The sequence below is a fragment of the Phascolarctos cinereus genome, unplaced genomic scaffold (genome assembly GCF_003287225.1).
Source record: "Phascolarctos cinereus isolate Bilbo 61053 unplaced genomic scaffold, phaCin_HiC Scaffold_1;HRSCAF=81, whole genome shotgun sequence".
NCBI lineage: Eukaryota > Metazoa > Chordata > Mammalia > Diprotodontia > Phascolarctidae > Phascolarctos > Phascolarctos cinereus.
The window spans coordinates 175,510,029-175,535,309 of NW_027555514.1; the positions used below are offsets into that span (position 1 = coordinate 175,510,029).

General features: G+C 38.8%; 1 protein-coding gene across 2 annotated transcripts in view; it reads left to right on the forward strand.

Annotated features, from left to right (window-relative positions):
• Positions 1–24,405, forward strand: part of ST8SIA1 (ST8 alpha-N-acetyl-neuraminide alpha-2,8-sialyltransferase 1) — a 116,848-nt gene extending 92,443 nt beyond the window's left edge. For both annotated transcript variants that reach the window (XM_020994277.2, XM_078155181.1), the window contains one exon: positions 23,442–24,405. In XM_020994277.2, coding sequence (XP_020849936.1) covers positions 23,442–23,928 — 487 coding nt within the window. In that variant the 3' untranslated portion in view covers positions 23,929–24,405. The remainder of the gene's footprint in view (positions 1–23,441) is intronic.
• Positions 24,406–25,281: the final 876 nt, after the last annotated feature.

Consider the following 25,281-nt stretch of genomic DNA (forward strand, 5'->3'; position numbering starts at 1 on the left):
ATTTTAGGCCTAAGGGGTGGCCTGCTCAAGTGTGTATATAAGCATGAAACAACCAAGTATAGGGAAAAGCTGCTTTGGCTGGACTGCACAGCACATGACGGGACTAATATGCAAAAAGTCTGTAAGGCAGCCTGTGGAAGCATGAGGAGAGGGATTTTAGATGTCAGAGGAGTTTGTATTTATCCTAAAGGTAATAGGCAACCATTACAGCTTCTTGGGCAGAAAGTGACTTGGTCAGACCTATGCTTTAGGAATAACTATTTCTGTGAAGAATAGTCTGAAGAATTAAGAAACTAGTGACTAAGAGACCAATTAACAAAGCTATTGTAGTAGATCAGATGAGAAGTAATGAGAGCCTAATGGTTGTGGCCATATGAGTGGAAAGAAGGGACAGAGGTGAAGATAACCAAGAAGAATTGGCAATTAATTGGATATGAGGAAAAATTGATAGTGACAGTGACACTAAGCTGAGAGTGCAGTGGTCTTCTCAATAGAAAACAGGAAATTAGGAAGAAGGTTGGTTTACGGGAAAAATAATGCATTCAGTCTTGTGAATGTTGAGTTTGAGTTCTTTCATGTGCCAGATGGATATGTCTGATCGGCAGTTGGTGAACCAGGAGCAATCATTAGAATTTTCATGGTTAAAATGAGTGGGGGCAGCTAGGTGGTGTAGTGGGTAAAGCTCTGGCCTTGGAGTCAGGAGGACCTGAGTTCAAATCCAGCCTCAAACACTTGATACTTACTAGCTGTGTGACCCTAGGCAAGTCACTTAACCCTAATAGCCTCACCAAAAAAGCAAAAACCAAAACAAAAAAAAACATTGGGGGCAGCTAGGTGGAGCAGTGGATAGAGCACCGGCCCTGAAGTCAGGAGGATCTGAGTTCAAATCTGGCCTCAGACCAAACACTTGACACTTAACTAGCTGTGTGACCCTAGGCAAGTCACTTAACCCCCAATTGTCTAAAAAACAAAACAAAACAAAACAAAACAAAACAATAAAATAAAATGAGTGGAGGAAATTCTTTTGGAAAGTAGTGGAAATTGATTTTTTTAAAAAATGTATCCCAAGTGATAAATCTTGGTGACACTCATTTTAGAGAAGGAAGTCATATGTCCTTGGCAAATCTACATTTCTAAGGGATATGCCAACAAGAAGTTCTTTCAGAAATGGATTAGTTCCTGGAAACAATCAATTAATAGATTTCAAAAGAAAGCTTGTTTCAAAGCATTTTAGAAACCTCTGTTATCTAATTTTAGCTCTATGTTTAGAAAGGGAGATAAATGAGTTTTTGATCTAAGGAATATTAACAGTTATTTTAGGAAAAAGAGCGAGTGACCTTAAAAATCAGATAATCTTACCTCATTATATACATGTTATGAAGTAATAGCATGATTTCTTTCCAGGCAACTTGCAGTGTTTGCAAACAGAATATTTCCCAAAGTACAAACACTGAGATGTTGGAAACAAAAGATAGGTGATGCTGAGAAAAATATAAAGTTGAAATAAAAGTGAAGGAAAGTATATCTGTTTTGGGTTTGGAAACTGTCTGATTTGTTACATTGTTAGTAGATATGTTATTCATGTCTTGCAAGCTCTATTCTTGAAAGTTTTATGCAAAACCAAGTCATCTAGTCTTTATGAGGGAATTGTGAACTTTAATACTTCTAAAAATTTAAACCCTTTGGTAGAGAAGTGTTATAAAAATACTGGGGTTTTATTTCAGGTAATTGTTTTTCAGAATTTTGATTCATATAAAATGGAAGAAAATACTATCATTATAAAACTTATTACTTCAATTACTTCAATACTTTGATTGAACGGTGATACTGATGTGGACATGCCCTCCAATAATGCAGATTATAACCTTCTCATCCTGTGCAACTCATGTCCATGTTGTTTCACAAATTTTCCCCAGAGAGAGCTCTTTTCTGGGGGTCTTCCAGTCTTTTAATATTACCTGTAGCATACTGGCCTTCACCACTTTCTTTTCTAGTATTTGTATCTCTCTGATTTCATCCATTGCACCAATTTCTTGTTAAAGTCTTATTAATAATGTCCCACAGCCTAACTGTTGCCACTATGCATCTCTGTGGGCCTTTGGGTGACCCACAACTTTAATTCATTGGTAACTATGATAGTCCATGACTTATATACGTATAGGATATTATCATTAAAATAATGGTCTTTTGTTTCAGAATGAAGCTAAGCATTATTTAAAAAGCATTGTGTAATTTATGAAAAGCAATTTAGTCTGTTTTCTTAGTCAATTCTGAGCCCAGCTCATTATCTTTGCCTAGTGTCTGTACAAGATGTCTATACTAATAAAGATTCTCTCTATGAGTTATCTATCCAGGTACATTCTTGTTCCATTGTTTTTTCTTGTGTGGTCGAATTCTTTTGAATAATTATAGTCACCAAAGGTGTTTGCCATAGACATGGTTACTGTCTTTTTCAGAGTGCAAATGGAAGTGGGATTCCTTTTGGATGGTGAGGTCCTTTAGATGAAGTCATTAAGAGATAAGTATAGTGAATAAAATGGGTGTTGAAGCTCTTGGTAATAACTCTCTAGTGTTAAAAATGAGATCTCATAATGAAAACTAAATTCTTATGTGCCTTACGTTCTAAAGGCAAGTCCTAAAGAAGACTTAAAATATTTTTAAGCAGTGACGTACTGTGGGATTAAGTGTCTAACCTCCTAAAGGTAACCATTTGGAAAGATAGCTCTCCTCTCTTTTAATAAAATACATTGTGGAATATTTGTCTAAAGATCAATCTCAAGAATTTGGAACTTAAAATTTAAAAAAAATTAATGTTAAAGATTGGTTTTGCATGTAATTAGGGGAAAATAAAATATCAAATCATTTTTTAAAAATTATACTTTTTTATTCAAAAATATATAATTTCTTTAGCTTGGGTATTGAGGGATGTGCTAGAACCATCTCCCTACAGCTTGCAAAAGCCAATTGTTAAATTTTCAATGTATTTATACCTCAGATATTGGTAAAAGTTACAATCTGGAATTGAATTTTTTTTTTGTTTTATTGATTGTCCAGATTTCAGAAAGTATTAACAATGCATATTAAATTTAAAAGTGTGGAAAAAAATAAATATCGATCTCCTTACATTATAGTTGGACTTACATATAGTGCTTACTTAATGTGTGTGTTTGTTGAGTTGAAATCTGGTATAATCAAAAGCTGAAGGAGGACATGAATGCAGGTACTGTCTATTTTTAAGTACGAGTTGTACTTTGGAATGTAGTATGCAATCTCCTTTTTGATACCGTGATTAAAATTCTCAGAAAGAACTGTTCCATGTCCTCCACTGTATGATGTAATAAAGTGCCAGGAAGTGGGGCAGGAGCAGTGATTTTCTAAATGTGAGAGAAAATCCAGGATCTCTCTAATATAAGACTCAAGTCAAGTTGCATTTAAGCTCCTACTATGTGCCAAGCACTTTGCTAAACACTGGGAATACCAAAAAAACAGTCCCTGCTCTCGATGCATGCAGTCCAGTGAAGAATAAGAACATGTAAAAAACCATATACAAACTCTCTCTCTCTCTGCCTCTCTCTCTCTTTCACTCTCTCTGTCTACACACACATACATACACACACCACACACACACATACACATGGCAAATTGGGAATAATCTTAGATGAAACTAAGATTAAGGAAAACTGAGAAAGATTTCTTTCAGAAGGTGAGACTTTAGCTAAGCCTTGCAGGAAGACAAGGAAGCCAGAAGGCAGAAATAAAGAGGGAAAGAGTTCTAGGCATGGGAGCCAGCCAGCCAGTGAAAATACTCAGAGCCAGGAGATCGAATGTTGTGTGCATGGAACAGTAAAAAGTCCAGTAGCACTGGAGTTACTTTAAAAGCAAATCTGTGCTCCTTACAAATGGGGACCATTGTGGTATGATTTTCCTTCTGGGAAAGCTAAGTTGTAGGATACCTGCCAAGTAAGTATCCCAGGATTCACTGTGCCCTTCCCTAAGCTAGGATTCTATTTTCCTTTTGAGATATGCCTTGAAACTACCATTTCCAACATATCTGTTTTCTGTAAGTAACATCTCAAACAGAATGACAACCTTTTTCTCACCGTCATGGTGTCTCATTGATATAATTAAGTCTGCATACTAGCATTTTGTTTCTATTAGATTAATCTTATATTTGTTTAGAGAGTATCTCTCTGTTGAAATGCTGAGACATCTTAACGGTGAGGATATTATATGGGCTCCTGACTTGTTTGTGAAAAGACGTTCTTAAGAGTGAATAACTCACTGACTATTCCATATGTACTGAAAGTTTCTCAGGGATGTACTGTAGGGATCCATTTGAATATAGTTTCATTTCATTGAGTTGAATATGGTTTCATTTCATTGAGTTGATTATGTATTCACTGACTTTCAGATATTTCACCTTAAAATGATCCTTCTTATCATCATGAGATGTGATGAGATGCTAATAACTGCGTATCAGAGTTGGGTAATGAATAGATATTTATGTATTTTCACATTGCAAAGTGACTTAATTACTTTCTACATTTCTATTTGTAATTATTTTTCCTGGGGTGCTTAAATGATATAGATTAATAAAGTGGCCTCAGGAAAAACAGTACCTACTGGAGATGCAGCTAATTACAGGTTTGTTACTACAACGTTTGCTTATGTTTGTAGAAAAAACATTGTCATAATGACTGTTTCAATTTTCTATTGAAATGTTCTTATTGGTTTTAATGGCCCAATGGTAAAAATTAATTTTATGTTGGGCTTCAGTAAACTTTGTTTGAAAATGTAAATTAACATTTGAATTTCTGACAAAAATTTCCACTATTATTCTTCAACCTTGGATAGAAATACAACATAAAGATGAAAGAGAGAGGAACACATTAAAAATCAAAGACCAGAATGAATGACAAAGGGCAGTAGTTCCTGTTTTCAGCTAGTTCTGACTACAAAATAGATGAGTGATTTTGAAAATTATCATCATATGTTACAAGGAAGTGACAAAGAAGGACTGATTTCCAACAAGATAAAACTATTTTTAAAAAGTCATTCAGAAAATAAGGAAGTGAAGAAGAGAGATGTTACAGAGATGGTAAGAAGGGACTGGCAAATAATGAAATGAATTCATTCCATAAAGAAAGGATTTAAATGTGGAAGGGAAGGACATCTCTCTCTCTCTCTCTCTCTCTCTCTCTCTCTCTCTCTCTCTCTCTCTCTCTCTCTCTCTCTGTCTATCTATCTATCTATATAAACAGGGTGACTTTATGAGCTTTTTCAGCAACACAAAATCTTCCCTCTGGAAATAGTGAACTGATTTCTTGGAAAGCAGTTCAAGAGATAGGACATATAAAGAGTTATTGCTGATACAGCTCACCCTATCTACCTCTCAGTGGGAGAGAAAAGAATAATATATCAGGTCAAAGCTGAGTTTATATTCTCAGAGAAGGCGTGTGATTTACTGACTTAGAGATAATTGGATGAAACTCCTAGAAAGGCAAGAAGAGTGACTTATGACTTTGTAGTACAGCATTTCAAAGACCTTGGTAGCAAAAGAAGATGAACATGTCAGTGAAAGGGAGCAGGAGCAGAAACTTAATGAAAATTAAATAATAACACAATGAGCCACAGGATTAATACTTAAGGGTGATGAGTCATCAGGGAACAGAAAATAGGACACCCTAAGTTAATATAAAAAATGCTTTCTCTAGAACATAACTCACAATGTGACCTATTTCCAACTGATACTTGGAATTACCTAATATAACAGCACCCCAAAATAAAATACTTACAGTCATAGCTTTAGGCTAGTCTTGAACTATCTCCTGAGTTATTACAAATTCCTCATTATCAGATTCTCCAACTCTAGTACCACTCACCCTCCAGTCCATCCCCAATGCCTCAGGATGAGGATCAAGGTCATCTTTACATATTTTAAGACCATTCCCCAAAGTAATGTATTTCCTTTATTTTTCTTTATCCTTCAACTCAATTCTTCTAATTCCCCAGACAGATGGAATCTTTGTCCCTAGTAATAAAGTCTCTATCTAGTACCTTTTCCCAGATAGTTTACCATGTTTCTCTGCTTCTGTTTCAGCCCTCATATACATACATACATATATATATGTATATATGTATATATATATTTATATATATATATATAATATACATATATATATATATATATTTTTTTTTTTGGTGAGGCAATTGGGGTTAAGTGACTTGCCCAGGGTCACACAGCTAATAAGTGTTAACTGTCTGAGGCTGGATTTGAACTCAGGTCCTCCTGACTCAAAGGCCAGAGCTCTATTCACTGAGCCACCTAGCTGCCCCTCCCCATATTCTTTAAGCACCTGTTGTCTCTATACCTTTAAGTGACCTTTAAGAATCCTAGCACCTTCCTAAAGATTTTCTGAGTTTCTAGATAGGAACTAGTTAAGGTAGTCTCTTCTACATTTTATTATTCATTCTTCATTTTCCACCAACAGAAAAACATTTGAACCATTAAATATCAATATAGACATTTATATTTACTATGCTCCAGAAGCTATCATATATGTGTTTGCATGTGGAGGTGGCAACTACATGGTACAGTGTTTAGAGTGCCAGGCCTGGAGTCAGGAAAATCTGAGTTCTGACCTTAGACGTTTATGAGCTGTGTGACCCTGGGCAAGTCACTTAACCTTGTTTGCCTCAGTTCTTCATCTATAAAATGAGCTGAAGAAGGAAATGGCAAGCAGTCCAGTATTTTGGCCAAGAAGACCCCAAATGGGATCACAGAAGAGTCGGACATGATGAAAACAAATGTACAAACAAAGGATCCAATGTGATAATATATGTAAAGTGCTTGGTAAACCTGATAAGTGGCCTGTAAAACATCAACTGTTATTTGTTTAATGAGGTTAGGGATGGGCATGGTTTAGAAAATTCTCTCCACCAGGGAAGATCAGACTTTCCCTGTTTATCATCATTGACGGTGAGCTCAAGTGTGTGACATTTGAAGTAGAATATAAATGAGGTCATAGGTTTGTAGGAAGTTGATGAACTGAGAGGTCAAGGTATTTGAAGGGACATCAACATGTATATTAAGTTCCTATGTATGAATAAGGTTTGGGATGGGGAGTAGGAGATTGTGAGTCAGGTTCTAAACTTGAGGAAGGAGGGAGAATGTGCTAGAAGTTGAGAGGTGATTGAGGAAAGTTGTACTAAATGACAATAAAGATGGATGGACTAAATTGCAAAGGAAGATACATTTTCTGAGTAATAGTTCCAAAGAGAGTCTGGAAGTCATGATCGAGGAGTATCTAGGTACTTTTCTTCCTGACCTAATGCTTTGAGGCTGAAATAGTTTCTGCACTTGAGGAGCTTCTGTCTTAGAAGTATAAGAAGTTTATTCTTTTCTTACATGTGATTAATTCTCTGCCACGTGGGCTGTGCTCAGTTGCTTATTTTAGTCCATCTAAAATCCATTGATGATTTCACATGAATACCCTGTTACCACTTCATATGGCTACCCATTGCCACAAAGTCTCTGGGGCTTCTGGTTTGCTGCTTGGGTTTCTGAGCAAAATATCTGTTGTGTCAGCCTGGAACAACAAGCCTGAAGCAGCCCTGGGTATGAAGCAAAACTTCCCATCTCCATAAAGCTTCCTCCCACCCTGTGGCTCCTGCCTTTGAAAAGAGCCTCTTTCTTTGGGTTTATGGAAACTAGAGAAAACCTCTTCTTTGAGCTTATGATCTAGAAAAATACTCCTTGTTGAGCCCCTGTACTTTAATCATGAGGGGCTATGGAGATATTTCTCTTAGCATTTCAAAATAATGAGATATTTTTATCCATTGTACTACCTAGCCACCCCACTATGTGACTCTTGATAAGCCATTTAATCTCTGAAGGTTCCCAGGAACTCTAAGAATAATTGCTAATCTGAGCTGGAAGAAAGTTTTCTCACTGAGGAGTTCCCTACACCTTATGATCTCAAGTCCAGAGATGCTACCCTTCTTAATTAAACAAACTGATTTCTTCACAATTGTATCTTAATATGTTTATGTGTATATTATACACACATCATATGTGGTTGGAAGGTAGGGGAGGTTATTAGACAATGTTTGGATACTCTTATTTCATCACAGACTGGACAAGTCTGGAACATACTGCTATATGTCTCTGTTTCTAACCAAAACTTCTCTCCTGATCTGAATTTTTCATTCTTAAGAGCCCTTGAATGGCTCATTGCTTCTCAGCAGAAGGAGGCAATATGACTCAGCACAGAGAAGGATAGAACCAGACGGTTGTCTGTTCGAAATCTTAGGGTAGGCACATTCAGGTAAATGAATTTCTCCCAAATGCTGATGTAATCCAGCAGCACTTGAATCACAAGATGGAATGAAAATAGATGTTCTGCTTTCAGTTACTGATATAATTAACTCTTAGTCCTGTTTTTACATAGCCATTGCATCAATGATTTTGCAGTCTACTCGGGGTTGGAGAAATGAGACAAAGAGGGTAAAGAAAAAATGACCTATTGTAACCCTTGGGTGGGAAACTTCCATTAACCCAAAGGCCACAGTGGACTTTGGGGGAGTTTTCACATTCTTTTTTCTCATCATTCTTCCTTGGCCCCACCCTACCCGCTAGGGTATTCGTGGTCTCTCTCATGATTATGGAGACTGACCCCTTTCAAGACATCAGTCGCAGTATTACAAAACAAAGTTTTATTAAAATAAGGGGAAAAATAAGACTTCAATGAGAATCCATTAATTGATGTGGACTGAATGGTAAGGAGTGGCAACAGATAGAAAATAGAACTATTCCATTCTTATTTTCTTTTTCTTTCTGTGCCAAAGAGAATGATCTTTGGCCCAGGAAGTATGGAAAGCAGATTATTAAACATTTCCCACCACACCTCTGTCTGCACACAGTAGGTAGTTAACAGATGTTTGAAGGACAAGATCTATAAGTAAAGAAGATTTACTTGGAGGAGGAAGAGAATAAAGGCAAAAAGATGAATAATAGATTATTTTTGTGGTGGTCAAAGAAAGAGGTAATTAGGGCCTTGGTCAAGAATCAAACTAAGAAATATTTATCAAGTGTTTGCTATGTATCTGGTACCCAGTTAATTACCATGGAATACAAAGACAACTGTTAGAAGCTAACAACCCAAAAACAAAGAAAATACTTCCTTCCAAGAACTGTCAGTTCTACCTTTGGAATCATTATTGAATCTATCCCCTTTCTCTATAATCCTACTGGCTCAACCTCACATTCCTTATTTGAACTACTATAACAGCTTCTTAGCAGCTATTCCAGAGCCTAGTATTTTCCCTCTTCAGTCCATCCTACACACCACTGACAGCTCTAATTACATTACTTCACTATTTAAAACCCTCCAATGCCTCCCCATTGCCCACTGAATTAAGTCCAAGCCTCTTCATGTGGCAGATAAATTCTGTTAAAATATTACCTTCCTAACTCTGAGTAAATGAGAAACCAGAGTAAATGAGTAAATGAGAAACCAGATAACAGATGATCAAACATGCCACCCCTTTCATAGCAGAGACACAAGGAAGCACAGTAGAAGGTGTCCTGTATAATCCTACTGGCTCAACCTCACATTCCTTATTTGAACTACTATAACAGCTTCTTAGCAGCTATTCCAGACTCTAGTATTTTCCCTCTTCAGTCCATCCTACACACCACTGACAGCTCTAATTACATTACTTCAGTAGAGTCAGGAGATCTTGGTTGAAGTTCGGCCTCTGATGCCAACTGTATGACCTTGGGCAAGTCACACAACTTCCCCAAGGCCTCAGTGTCCTTATCTGTAAAGTAAGAGTGTTGGACAGATTGCCTCTAAGGTCCCTTCCAGCTGTAGAGCTATCGTCCTATAGCCAGATGTCATTACTATGCCAGGTTTTGTTTATTTTTCACAAGGAAAGGTTCATTCAGGAGTTGGTGAGGAGGGGAGGGTTTTCTCTATTCTTCCTGAGAAATGATGTAACTTTAAAAAAATAAATAAATCACTAATGAACAATTATGAATAGCCTGCTAAAATGGGTAAGCAAGAGGCTAATATCCTGTGGCTAGATGGCTCAGTGGATAAAGTAGATAAGAGTACCAGGCCTGGAGTGAAGTCAGAAAGATTCATGTTCCTGAGTTCAAATGTAGCCCCAGATACTTCCTAGTTATGTGACCCTGCGTAAGTCACTTAACCTTGTTTGCCTCAGTATTCTGTAAAATGAGCTGGAGAAGGAAATGGTAAACCACTCCAGTATCCTTGCATTGAAAACCCCAAATGGAGTCACAAAGAGTCAGACAAAACTCATATTGACTGAATAATAATTTTTTTCTTTCTCATTTGAAAAATAGAGTGAAGTTGGGCAGTGCCATTATTAAAATGAAGGAAAAGGGATTGCCATTATTTGCAATTAAGGTTGTATTTAGAAAGGGAAGAAAAACTTCAAGCTATAAACTCCTTATAGGGTGGAAAGTTATAGGCTGTTTCTATACAATATCAAAACAGCTCATCAATTCAACGAATCATTTGGGTGGTTTGTTCTTTGTGCAAACCTCGTAATTTGTGAGGATTTTTAATGGAATTGATAGATGTTTTGAAGTTCCATAAGCACAGACATGGTAATTCAAAGTACTCCATAGCCAAGTTTGTTTTTATGGACTCCTATGCTTTGTCTTAGAATAAAAAAAGTTAATCATGTTTTCCTGTGGGAGATGCTGAAGTATGTGAGAGAGAGGAAAGTAGTATTAAACAATGAAAGAGAGACAGACAGACAGAGACAGAGAGAGAATATGGGGAGGAAGGGAGGGAGGAAGCAACTTCTAGATAAACAAACTGGGTAAAGAAAGAAAGAAAAAAATAGTGAGCAACACTGAAATTGGCAAAATGTCTGAGTAGTACCGGAAGGCAAAAGATAATATGTGGAAATACATTTGGTCAGGAAGTGGCTGGTAAAAAATGTGGAAATATGAGAACCATGACAGAAAACATAAATTTTAAGCAAAGCACAGTGAGAAAAAAGGCTTGTTTTGTGGAAATATTGTTCTTGGAAAAAAAGGGGGAAATCTTTAATTAAACATATTTTTGAATGTCTCCGCCTCTGCCTCTGCCATCTTTTAGTAATGATTTGACGAGGAGAAAGGCCATTTGAGAGGATGAGGTAAGATGCCTTTTACGGGGCATAATTAACACGAGAGACTAAACAAAATAACAAAATAGGATTTGTATTATTGGCACATCACAAAGAGCTATTGGAAAAGTACTAGACTGGGAGTGGATGCTTGAGTTCTAACCCAGTTCTGCCACTAATTAGCTATGTGGCCACTTTACTTTTTGGAGCCTCATTTATTTCACACCTAAAATGAGGGGTTGGACCAATTGAATTCTATGATTCTGTGTTAAAAACAGCTAATGATTACAAATCACTTTAAGGTTTGCAAAACATCTTACATCTCTTTTCTTCCTTAATCCTCATGACAATTGTGTAAGGTAGGTGGTTTTATTACCCTCATTTCACAGATGAGGACACTGAGGCTGAGAGCAGTTAAATGTCTCACCTAGGGTCATACAACTAGGAACTATCTAAGGAAGAATTGAACTCAGTTCTTTCTGTCTTCAAGTCAAGTGCTCCATCCCCTGCAGACCTAGCTACTTCTTCTATATAATATGCTGTTGATACCGCTATCATAGCTCTGTACAGTATCTTCAGAGGTTATCTAATTTATTTTTCTATTTCTATCTGGAATATTTCTTTTCCTTTGAAACCTCTAGCTGATGTTCTTAAACCTAAAGGGGTAATGCATTTTGATTTGGAGACACCCTTATGGTCCAACATAAATTCTTCATGAATTTCTCACATTGGTGATTAGTGGATCAATAATCTGCACAGATGAGGAATAATATAAAAACTTCTAGCTAGGAAAGTGACTATAGATATAGTTAGGAAAGTGATAAGGGATTCAGAGAGGAGACAGAAGAGCACCTGGAGCATTCTAAGGGGGCATGATAAAAAAGCCTGAGGGCCTAGAAAGAGAAGAAGAGAGAGTGGGTTAAGAATGGCAACTTAGAGTAGAATAAGGGCATCTGCAGACCATGTTCAAAAAGCAGAAAAAGAAGCCTTTGATGTTAACATCAGAGATGCTCTGGAACTTAGGCAACTCTGTGAAATTAGTAGTCAGTCCAGAAGGCATTTTATGGAGTCCCTAGGAAGTCCAGTAAGTCCAATAATTTAATTCCAAATGAATTAAAATGATCAGCAATGGAGCACCATTACCTTAGCAACAAAGATCAGCAAATAGAGATTTCAGTAATATCTCGGGCTGGGATTATGCTACTCACATTCTGGGGAACATGGGCTTTCACTAGAACTTCCCAAAGAGGAAATTATACTAGGATCTAAAATCTAAATATCTCAGATGTTCACCCAGCAATCTAACCAACATACTTTTCAGGATTACTAGTCTTGTCCCCCAAACCTTACTGATATTTTCCATATGCCCACAACTCCTGGCATCCACTTTTTTGCTTCCTTATTTTCCCTTTGGCTACACCCACTTGGATCCTGAAGAATTTTGCCCAAAGGTTTATTCACAAGGAAAGAGGAGATTGCTTTATATTCTATAACACACTAGGGCACAAGCAATCAAGAGAACGTGTAATTTTTTAAGTAAATAAGGCTCCTACCTTTAGTGAATTTCCTACTCCATTTGACTGTCCCTTCTCCCCAACCACTAAATCCCATATAATTAGGGTATCACCATCACTCAGTTGGCAGAGCTTTATTGATTCATTAACGTACTTCCCCATTCTGAGAGAGCTTCACACAATCCTGTTTACAAGTAAAAATAGGTCATATTCTCCAAAGGTCACAGACATTTTCAGTCATATCCTTCATGATCCAATTTAGAGTTTTTGTGGCAAAGATAGTAGAGTAGTTTGCCATTTCCTTCTCCAGATCATTTGACAGATGAGGAAACTGAGGTTCAAGGGTTAAGTGACTTGCCCATGGTTGAGCAGCTAGTAAGTATCTGAGTCCAGATTTGAACTCAGAAAGATGAGTCTTCCTGACTCTAGGCCTGGCACTCTAGCCACTGCACCACCTAGCTGCCTTACAAAAAAACCTGCTTTATCAAAAAGATCAATTATCAAAATCACATATATAATGGAAAACTCTTTGGAGAGTGTGGCCACACTAGATTGGAGATATTTGCATGCTAATTTTCCTCTTTTATATGCAGATTTGTAATTTTCATTCATTGGTTCAGTAAACATTTATTAAGTACCTACTTCATGTCAAAGACTGTGCTCATTCTAGGGATAGGTAGAGACAGAAAAGCCCCAAATAGTTCCTTCTCTCCAGTAGCTTACATTCTATTGGTGGAAACTTGTACAGAAAGAAGTTGATACCAAAAGGACATACAATCCACTTTCGGAGAGTACTAGCAAATGGGAGTAACAGGAAAGGCCTCATGTAGGAAGTGGTACTTGGCTTGACTTTGAAAGGAGCATGGGATTCTAAGAGGCAAAGTGGAGAAGAGAATTCATTCCAATCAATCAACAAATATCTATTCCAGGGACAGTATATTCTAGGCCTGTGTAAAACCTCAGAAACAAGAGATAGAATTTGTGTGTGGGTAACAATTAGCCAAGCTTAGTTAGACTATAGAGTGAAAGGGAGTTCAATCAGCCTAGAAAAAGAAGTTAAGAGTCAAATTGTGAAGGGCTTTAAATGCAAACAGGGGAGTTTGTATTTTATCAGAAGCAATAGAGAGCCCTTGGTTTCTTGAACAGAGGACTTCCATGGTCAGCCATGTGATTTGGGAATATCAGCTTGGCAGATATGTAGAAGATGGATTAGAGAGATGAGAGATCAATTAGGAGGTTGTCCAAATAGTCCAAGCAAGAGGTGGTAAAGGCCTGAACTAGGATGGTTTCAGTGTGAATGGAAATCAGGGAATAGATGTGAGAGACAGTGTGGAGAAATTAACAAGATTGGTCATTCATTTCCACAGCTTCTGTGGAAATATCTTTGCATTCCTCAGACGACAGATAATCCAGCTTCCTCCTCTTTAGGAAGTTTGTAAATTTGTTTTCAGCTCCAGACTATAGAGTGGTCTTTCTTCCCTTCTTCCTTCTCTTCCTCCTCTTTGTTCTTTTGATGTTCTATTCTCCAACCTCCTAAAATTCAAGTTTCCACATTGCCATTTCAGATCTTTTGTTGTTTTTGTTGTCTTACCTTTTTACATATCAGACCCATTTTGGTTAGGTTCACATTATAACCTAGAGTGTGGAGAGGTGTTCCTGAAGTCCCTTCACTTTACTTTCTAAGAAGTTCAAAATGTCCAATAAGCAGCTGGGGATATGGGACTAGAGAGTAGAAGAGAGACCAGGGCTGGATATACATATCTGGGAGACATATGCATAAAGATGATAATTTAATTCATGAGAATCAATGAGATCACTGTCAGGGTATAGAGAATACTGTAAAATGGGGATAATAGCACCTACTTTACTGGGTTGTTGTGAGGATGAAAGTACTTAGCACAGTGCTTGGCGTGTAGTAGCTGATATATAAATGCTCTTTTCTTACTCCTTCCCTTTCCTTCTTATATGCCCCCATTTTTCCTTTGATACAACTAGTCCTGGTGCAGGCCCTCATCACTTCACACCTCCACTAATCCAGTAGCCTGCTGGTTGGTCTCCTTGACTCATATCTCCCTTGCCCTCCCCTGCCCTCCCCTCCCCTCCCCTTCCCCTCCCTTCCCTCCCCCTCCCTTCCCTCCCCCTCCCTCCCCTTCCCTTCCCTCCCCTTCTCTTCCTCCTTCCCTTCCCCCCCTTCCTTCCCCTCCCTTCCCTTCCCTTCCCTCCCTTCCCCTTCCCTTCCCTTCCCTTCCCTCTCCTCCCTTCCCTCCCTTCCCTCCCTCCCCTCCCCTTCCCTCTCCTTCCCTTCCCTCCCTCCCCTCCCTTCTCCCCTCCCCTCCCCTCCCTTCCCCCCCCTCCCTCCCCTTCCCCTTCCCCTCCCTCCCCTCCCCTTCCCCTCCCTTCCCCTCCCCTCCCCTCCCTTCCCTTCCCTTCCCTTCCTCCTTCTCCCCTTCCCTTCCCTCCCTTCCCTCCCCTTCCCTTCCCTTCCCTTCCCTTCCCTTCCCCTCCCTTCCCTCCTCCCCTCCCCTCCCTTCCCTTCCCTCCCCTCCCCTTCCCCTCCCTCCCTCCCCTCCCCTCCCCTCCCCCCCCTCCCCTCCCCTCCCTCCCCTCCCTCCCTCCCCTCCCTCCCCTCCCCCCCCTCCCCTCCCTTCCCTTCCCTTCCCTTCCCTTCCCTTCCCTTCCCTTCCCTTCCCTTCCCTTCCCTTCCCTTCCCTTCCCTTCCCTTCCCTTCCCTTCCCTTCCCTTCCCTTCCCTTTCCTTCCCACATTTGGTTATTTTTTGGGCCCAGATTAGCTCAGAGTGAGTGTAAATAGCAATTGTTTCTGTTTTGGTAGAAACTCTGAGGGTCTTCCCCTCCCAGATTGGTTATTTTTTTTTTAACCTAGGTAAAAGAGGTCATTCTCTGCCTCATTTCTTACCTAACCTTAATCACTGAATAGGTGTTGCCTCAGTCAAACTGAGACCTGTTAAAGACCTTAGCTTAAAAAAGGCAAAGGTCTCCCACTGTCCCCAGGGCCATTTCCACTTGTTCTTATCTATATATCGCTACTGGACTCAGATAGCTCTAGAGGAGAAAGTGAGGCTGGTAACTTTGCACAGCCCTCCCTCACTTAAATCCAATTCACTTGCATGTCATGGCATCACCTCCCTGATGTCATGGTCCTCTTTGAGAATGAAGAACAAACAACAACTTCCCACTCCAGTCCATGCTTCACATGCTCCTCCTCCTCCTCCTCCTCCTCCTCCTCCTCCTCCTCCTCCTTTTTTTCCTGAATTAATTCAAGTTTCCCCATTGCCAGTTCAAATTAATCTCCCTAACTCTGTCACCCCCTACTCAATGAACCACAGTGACTCCCTATCAGCTCTAGGATCAAAAATAAAATCCTCTGTTTGGTCTTCACAACCTGGCCTCTTACACCTTACATCCCTACACATCCTCTGTGATCTGGTGATACTGGTTTCCTTGCTAACCCCCAAACAAGACACCCTGTCTCCCAACTCCAGGCATTTTTGCTGGCTGGCCTCCAATCCTCCATCCTCCATCCCTAGAATACTCTGTCTCCTCATTGCCACCTCTTAGCTTTCCTGTCTTCCTTCAAGTTCCAGGTGAAATCTCATCATATTTAATTAGCCTTTCCTGATCCACCTTAATGCTAGTGCCTTCCCTCTGTTTACTATCTCCAATTCATTGTATTGTAACTTGTTTGTATGTGGTTGTTTTTCTTGTTGTTTCCCCTGTTAGATGGTAAGCCCCTCAAGAGCAGGGAGTGCCTTGTATCCCCAATACTTAAGTGCAGCACCTGGCACGTAGTAGGTATTTCATAGATCCTTGTGGACTGATTGTCAGACTTGTAACCTATTTCCCAAATGTCTCATCTCTTTTCTCTTTCAGCATGCAACATATGCCAATGACAAAACCACCTTAATTTTTTCTCTCCAATACTCCTTGCCCAAATGTTCCTGTGGTGTTCTGTTTCCTGCCCAACACTCAGCAATGCTTTCTGTGTTCCTTCTGTCAGTTTCATTTATGACCATGTGAATCTCCTGAAGTGTGAAAGTCATCTATTTTGACAAGTCTTTGGGGGGGGAGGGGAGGGGGGCATCCCAGTTACATCTTGGATCTATGCCCTAGAAAGACAACAACTTTCTGTTATGATCAGGCTAACAGATACCTGCCTCACATCTCTCAGTAGAGTGTCACCAGTCACCACTGGCATTCTCTTGTCCCTCTGATTCTTCTGGGACGAAATCAACTGACAGCTTCTAAATATCTTAACATTCCTCAGAGGAGAGATAGTACAGCTTCCACTTCTTCACAAAGTTTATAAATTTGTTTTTAGCACCAGACTAGAAAGTGGTTTTTCTTCCCTTGCTCCTCCTTCTTCTCTCTCTTTTTTTTTTGATGCTCTATTCTCCAACTTCCTGAAATAATTCAAGTTTCCCCATTGCCAGTTCAGATCTTTTGTTATTTTTGTTATTTTACCTTTTTATAGATTGCAGACCCACTTCTGGTTAGGTCCACGTTATTTCCCTGGTAACCTAGAGTATGGAGAGGTATTCCTGAAGTCCCTTCACTTTACCTCCTAAGACGCTAATCTTCACTTTGATCATAGATAGCAGTCACTTGATTAACAATAGCTCATAATAATAGCTAACATTTCTATAGTGTGTACTATGTGCCAGGCATTGTGCTAAGCACTTTACAATTATTATCTCATCTGAGCCTCACAAAAACACTGGGAGAGAGTTGCTATTATTATCCTCATTTTATAGATGAGGAAAATGAGGCAAAAAGAGGTTAAGTGACTTGCCTGAGGTCACACAGCTAGTAAGGCTGGCTTTGAACTCAGTTCTTGCTGACTGCAAGTCCAGCATCCACATTGCCCCTATGCAATGAAGGTGGGTGTAAGCACTGCACAGTAGGCCCTGGATAAATGTTTGTTGTGCTAATAATTGACCCTTGATACAAGTAATTGCAGATTTTTCCCAGTTCTTACTGAGGTCATCAAGTTTGTTTTTCAGACTAGTTGTTGGTTTTTATAACTTACCTTCTAGCCATCTCATTAAGATGCTAAGAGGTGAACTGATAAATATTTAGCATCCAGCTATCAAAAAAAAGGACACATGTTTAAGTTTAATTTGCATTATTAACATTTTCTCAATTGCATTTCAAAAGCCTAGAGCAAGGCCTCGAGGCCACATGTGGCCTTCTAAACCTTGGATGCGGCCTTTTGACTGAGTCCAAGTTTTACAGAATAAATCCTTTTATTAAGGGGGTTTGTTCGGTGAAGTTTGGATTCAAACGAAGGGTCCTTGAGGACCTTGAGGTCACTTGAGGACCTAGAGGGCCACACGTAGTCTCGAGGCCACAGGTTCCCCACCCCTGGAGATAATCAACAAAACAATAAACCAATGTCCAGTTTATATCATTTTCTGATTTCCAAGGTCTAACTACTCCTACAGAAAATTTAACAATTGATTCTCCCTAGCTGATGGAAGCTAGCACATTCCTGCTTATGGCCTTCCTCCCCCTTTGAATAATCTTCTCTCCTTCAGCTTTACAACTTCCTTTCCTTTATCCAGTTGGCATTTGTTTGACTTTCCAATTTGTTTTACTTACCATTTTGTTTACCTTTTCTTACTTACTTTACTTTACCCTGTTATTGTTGAGTCGTTTGTTTCAGTCATGTCCCAACTCGGGTTTTTTTTTAATCTTTTTTATTAATTTATTTTGATTTATCAACAATCACTTCCATAAGCTTTTGAGTTTAAAATTTTTCTCCTCCTCCCTCCCTACCTCCCTCCCCAAGATGGCACGCAATCTGATGTAGGCTATACATATACATTCCTATTAAACATATTTTCACATTAGTGATGTAAGTAAGAATTAGAACCAATAGGAGGAACCCTTAGAAAGAGGAAACAAAACACAAAAAGAAGAAAAAAAATAGCAAACAGTATGCTTCGATCTGCATTCAAACTCCAGAGTTCTTTCTTTGGATGTGGATAGAATTTTCTATTATGATGCCTTTGGAGATGTCTTCGATCCTTGTATTGCTGAGAAGGGTTAAGTCTGTTACTGTGTACAACATTGTCCTGGTTCTGCTCACTTCACTCAGCATCAGACCATACAAGTCTTTCCAGGTTTTTCTGAAGTCTGCCTGTTCATCATTTCTTATAACACAATAGTATTCCACTATACTCATATACCACAACTTGCTCAGCCATTCCCCAGTTGATGGGCATCCTCTCAATTTCCAATTCTTTGCCACCACTAAAAGAGCTGCTATAAATGTTTTTGTACATGTGGGTCCTTTTCCCATTTGTATGATCTATTTGGGATATAGCCCTAGAAAGGCTGTTGCTAGGTCAACATTTGGGGTTTTCTTGGCAAAGATACTAGAGAGGTTTGCCATTACCTTCTCCAACTCATTTGACAAGTGAGGAAACTGAGACAAGCAGAGTTAAGTGACTTACCCAGGGTCACACAGCTAGGAAGTGTCTGAAGCCATATTTGAGCTCAGGAAGACAGAGTCTTTCTGACTCCAGGCCTGGCTCTCTATCCACTGTGCCACTTAGCTGGCCTGCTTTACCTTACTTTCTCCTTTTCCTCCTACTTGAGTCCTTCTCTTCAGGTCTTTTCTCCCCATCCTTTTTCTCTTTCAGATCCAGCAATCAATCAACAAACATTTATTAAGTACTTGCTGAGTTCTGGCCAGTTCTCTTCCAAATCAAGTTGTTCTCTTTTTCCTTACATTCTCTGAAGTTTCCTCAAACATATCCTCCTCCAATTCAATCTCTGGCTATCCTCACACATTCAAAGCCCCTTTGAATCACTAACAATTTCTTTTACATCTCAAATCTTTGTCTGTTCTCTTGCTAGACACTAGAAGTAGCAAATGAAGGGGAAACCACTATCTCCTAAGGTACCCTGTTCCACTTTGAGGAAACTGTTTGTGTAGCAGGTATGCCCATGCATATATCTTTGGAAAGTGTTCATTGGTCTCTATGATTTTGGGCACTGATGATTCCTCTTTAAAAAAAATAAGAAGTCCTCATTGTCTCATTGATTGATGTTTTTGTTGGTTACTAGAACAGGGGTGGGGAACTGTTTTCTCCTTAAAAGGGTGTGAATTCCTTTCCTTCTCTTTTATCCTGGGTACAAAGTGATGATTATTGATGAATGATCACTGATTCACAGCCAGTTCATTTCATTTGAGCTACGTTCTTGAGTTTAGCCTTTCAAAAAGGCTATACTTGAACACCAAAAGATGAGAGAGAGAGAGGAAGAGAAATCAAGAGAAGAGAGGGGCTACACATGATATTCAGACTCGTTTCCTTAAAGGAAGATTGGAACATCTCCCCAGAGCCTCCAGAGAAACCTGAGACCCCAGAGGTGTCAGTGAATAGAGGAAGAGGTGAGAAATTCCTGGGCCAGTTCAGGAGCTACTGGATTTTGAGCCAGAAAGAGTGGAGTGCCAATGGCAGACCTCCTTGACTAATAGAGGAGTTCTGGGGTTCATTATAAGTCCACATGGAGGTGTTCTTGGACCAGGAAGAGCCAGAGTCAAATCTGGCAAACAGCAAGGGCTTAAGCCATGATGTAGAGAAGAAAAGCAGGACCTTGGCTTTCACTAGTACTATGAGTTATGTATTATATATATTTGGGAGTAGAAAGTTGACTATTGATTCTGAGTACTGGTTCATTCAGTGTGGTAGTATAATAATAACTGTAATTATAATAACATTTATATAGCACTTTAAGACTTGCAAAGTGATTTGCAAATATTACCTCATTTTATCATCAAAACAACCCCAGGATATAGAAGCTATTATTATTCCTATTTCATAGATGAGGAAACTGAGGCAGATAGAGGTTAAGTGACTTGCCTAAAGTCACAGTTAATTACTGTCTGAGGCTGGGTTTATACTCAAATCTTTATGACTCTAGGAGAGAGTCTATCTACTTCATCATATAGCTGCCCCACTAGTACACGCTGGAGAATTATATAGGTCCTAGAAGATATGGGACTAACCAGAGGGAGGATTACTTGATATTCTAGCAGTCTTGAATGCTTTTCCTTTTTGGAGGCCCACCTAAGGTAGTACTAGAAGTTTAGAATATCTTTGGGAAATGCAGAGGCTTACCAGAAAGGGAAAAGTATTATACTGATAATTTATGAGGTCAGATACAAGTCTTTTAATGCTTTTTTAAAAATCAGGTTATGAAAATCCTATCCTATATTCAATATTCTGTTAATTGGAATGCTTTCATGGGAACCAAAGGCCCCTTTGCTTTTTGGGGGGAGAGCTAGACACAAGTCAAATTTTGACATTTCCTAGGAAAAAGCTTGGGCACAAGCCAAACATATAACTCTTGAGAAAGTCCCCAAAATAAACCTGGTTCATGTAAATCCTGAGCTTCAGTTCTGGGCTACTGGTTACATTGCATAGTTTTTCCTTATCAATAGAAGATTCTACATTCAGTATATCCTTGGCCTTGCCAGTTTTTTTTTTTTTGCTTCAAATTTGAAGACACTTTTGGCTCTTCCCATGAATTCTGTAACCAGTTTAGGGTGAATGGTCTTGATCATTTTATAAATGAAGAAGCAAGGTTATACACAGTGTGTGTTTGTATGAGATACAAAACATAAGACTTTGGATTAGAGGCTCTGGAATAGCTACTGTAGGGGAATTTACAGTAGCTGTGGCAAGAGCCCTCTTGAAGTTGAATAACAAGAATTTATGAATTTGAGAACCAGGTATGTCTGGTCCTTGAAGTCTGATTGAACCTGCTCTTCTGCCTTCTTCTAAGGGCATAGTAATGGTGTTTGCAAATTCATATATCACTCATGCCTATCAGGGATATTCTAAGAATTGAGAACATGGCAGCATGAACAAAACTTGAGAGGAGTGTGTTTGGATGGTATGTGGGTTTTATGCTTTCCTTAGCAGTCATAATAAATGTGGCTTTAGATTTTTAGTTACTGACTGTTATATTCAAATACTCAACCAGATAAATGACCTCATTGATTTGTATATTCCCTCCAATTATGCAGATCTCAACTCATCCATGCCTGCTGACTCTGTGAGTTTCTTGGCAAGCTAACAGTGATATCCAACCAGAAATCCTTGGATCTTGTGGATTTATAATTTGCAGTTTCAAAAATTCATGGTTCAGCCTGTCCAATTCTTCCTAGGTGGTACTACCCCCTGTTTCCCAAAAACTACCCTATCCTCATCTAAGCTTCTGCTACACTTGGCTACAGATACCCCTAGTCAAGGCATATTCTCTTCATGAAACAGGAAATTAGCAGCTCTCTTTGAATGGAGACAATTGGAAGTACAGGCATTGTTATAAAAGGCTGGAGGAGGGCTGGTTTTGGGCTCAAGAGTTCTGATTTCAAATCCTAGATGCCTTACTTACTTGCTGTATGACCCCAGATGAGTCACCAAATGTCAGTTAAGCTAAGCCACTTTTCATCCAGTTCTCTCATGAATAAAAAGGAAATAATAACACTTATTCTGCTTACCTTGAAGAGTCATTGGGAGGAAAGTACTTTGGAGTACTCTAAGTGCCATAGATATGAATTATTATTACTCAGGAGAGAAACGTAGGCAGCTGTTTGAGGCATTTTGTGTTGGAAAAAATTTTTCTTTTGTGTATAAGTCATCATTATTGGTACATTATAGTATGCATGTAGTTCTCTGGGCTCTCCAGAATTTATCCCCTGAAAATAAGAAGAGTAAAACAGTGTCTAACAAGCATATATCACTGCAGCTTGAAAACTGATTGTGTTTATTTAAAAAGGGTACTCTATTTCCCAATAATTTTGAATAAAAATGAATTCATGAAAATTCTTTTTGAAAGAAAATAGGATCTTACTATTTTTGTGCTCAGAGAAAATTATATATTAAAGTAAGTCGATATAAAAAGTTGGATATGAACTTGAAGATAATCCTGATAGGGTGCTTGGGTGCTTGCACTTGGACTCCACTTCCAAGATCATATTTCTCCCTAGCCTCAAAACACTGCCCCTGACAGTTTTCTCCCCAGCCCAAGGACACTATGCCTAGCGATAACTCATGAGTGGGCCCAGTGAGGCAAACTAACTCTCCCTGTTACAAGAACAAGCTGTAGGATTTCGCTTATATGAACAGGACTATCTTGTACCAGCAGAACTATCATGTACTGATTCCCACAGTTACTGTGAAAAGTCCAGAGGTCAGTCTAAGATATCAACACCCAAACCTATCTTGTTGCAGACATAACAGACCAAAAACACACCCCTTATGGAACCCTACCTCTCTCCTGTTTCCAGTAGTGAATGACGCCCGTGCTCAAGGTTGTATGTTACCACGTAATTAGCATACTTGCCACATAATTCACTACTTTTCCTATATAAGCTTTAGCATCATTCCTGTTAGGTGGCAAGTTCCCTAGGGAGCTTTGCCCATCATATTATCATTGCAATAAACTTTTTGCCACCTGACTGGAAGATTGCTTGAGTCTATGAATTCTTTCCAGACAACTCTGCCCTGTCTTTTAAGGTCTCTATACCCCTAAACCCTAGCAGTGCCATGAAAGCTACTTCCACAAGTTCAAAGAGGACTTTACATGAGAAGGTTATTTTACCATAAATTACTGATTTATTTTAAAATTAATTATTAATTCAATCACTGGAACCACCACAAGATAAATGAATTTATTTGGATGTTGTTGTGTTTGTTTCTCTCATTGCTACAATTGATTCTTTTCTTTCTTTCTTTCTTTTTTGAAAACAGATTCCAGAACTTGCTTTGGTCTCGAAAGACATTTGTTGATGACATGAAAGTGTATAACCACAGCTACATTTACATGCCTGCTTTTTCTATGAAAACAGGGACAGAGCCATCTCTCCGGGTTTATTATACATTGGCAGATGTGGGTGCCAACCAAACAGTGCTTTTTGCCAATCCCAACTTTCTTCGTAGCATTGGCAAATTCTGGAAAAGTAGAGGAATTCATGCTAAGCGCTTATCTACAGGTCTTTTTCTTGTCAGTGCTGCCCTGGGCTTGTGTGACAAAGTGACCATCTATGGCTTCTGGCCTTTCTCAATGGATCTGCGTGAGCACTCTATTAGTCATCACTACTATGACAATGAGCTCCCTTATTCAGGCTTCCATGCTATGCCAGAGGAATTCCTTCAGCTTTGGTATCTTCATAAAATTGGAGTGTTAAAAATGCAGCTAGAACCATGTGAAGACCTCTCATTCCAACCCACTTCCTAAGGACTAAGGCAAAGGAAGTGAATGGGCTAATGCAATGTTTTTAGGGTTTGTGTGTGAATATGTAGAAGGGAAAACACTCAGACTTATTTATGGATTTGCATAGATCACTTAAGAAAAAAGAAACAAAATGCTACGGTTTAAGCATTGTCTTGGAGGCTTACCAGGAGATCATTCCTTCTGCAAAATATTTTGTAGTTTGCTATGGATTTTTGGCCAGTAAAACTCTGGAAGTAGGTTCTTGGGAAAGAAACAAAGCAGCACTTGGCATAGTTCAAGTTCAGATGGTGCCATTCAATGAAGACCATGTTGATTTAGGATGAGGAACAATAAAGGAAATTTGGGAAATGGGAAGAGGAAATTTTAGTGGTGATTGGCCAGTAACGCTGACTATATAGAAATCCATGTGACTTAAAACTGGTATTTGGAATGGTAGTTTTTACAAGGATTATCTGGGGTTTTTTCTTTTTGGCCTTTGGGTTATATGGGGTGGGTGGGTGGGGAGAAGAAGTTGTGTGTGAGTAAAATAATACTGTATTCCGTAATAACAATCCAAAATGCCATAGCTTACTGTTGTGATTTTTTTTAAAAATGCTATGTCTGTAATCACTTTTTTTCCCCTCAAATTATGGGTTACCCTTTTTTGCCAAGTACTTAGATGATGTGAAACCCTGGTAAATTGGAACTGTATAGGAAACCAGTCTGGATATCTAGATTCCATTTCTTTCTCTTTTCAGCTTCTCCCTCAGTTATCTGAATAATTCAGGTAATAGCTGCATCTTTTAAATGATATAATTGAGTCCATGTCGATTTGTCCTTGTTTTGTTATTATAAAGAGACCACATATATAAATGTAGTATTTTCCACATTTATTATAATCTTCAGAATTTGGTGTTCAGATATGTATGAAAATGGGATCATAACAGTATTTAAGTTTAATATTTCCCTAGGAATATACCCTATAAAGCAAGGTAAAATAGTCATCTTCTTCCTATACATACAAACATACACATCCCTTCATACACAAATTGCCAGTTTGTTAGGGTCAAAATTTATAACCAGTGATGGATTTCAACAAAATCCACAACATGCTAGCTTACCACACTCTACTTCTTAAATAATCATAGCTTACTGGCTGTTCTCCACTTTGCAAATACAGTTACCCCTTCTCCATCGTGGCTGGGTCAGTGAAAGAAATTAAACAGGAATTTTTTTGAGAGTTTTGTAGAAGTCACAGATGACATGTGAAAGGCCAGCATATGACATAGAAAAGTTTAGAAAATCAGAAATGCATAATATATATAGTATTATATAATATCAATGTATTCTATCTTTTAATACCATAACAATTCAGAC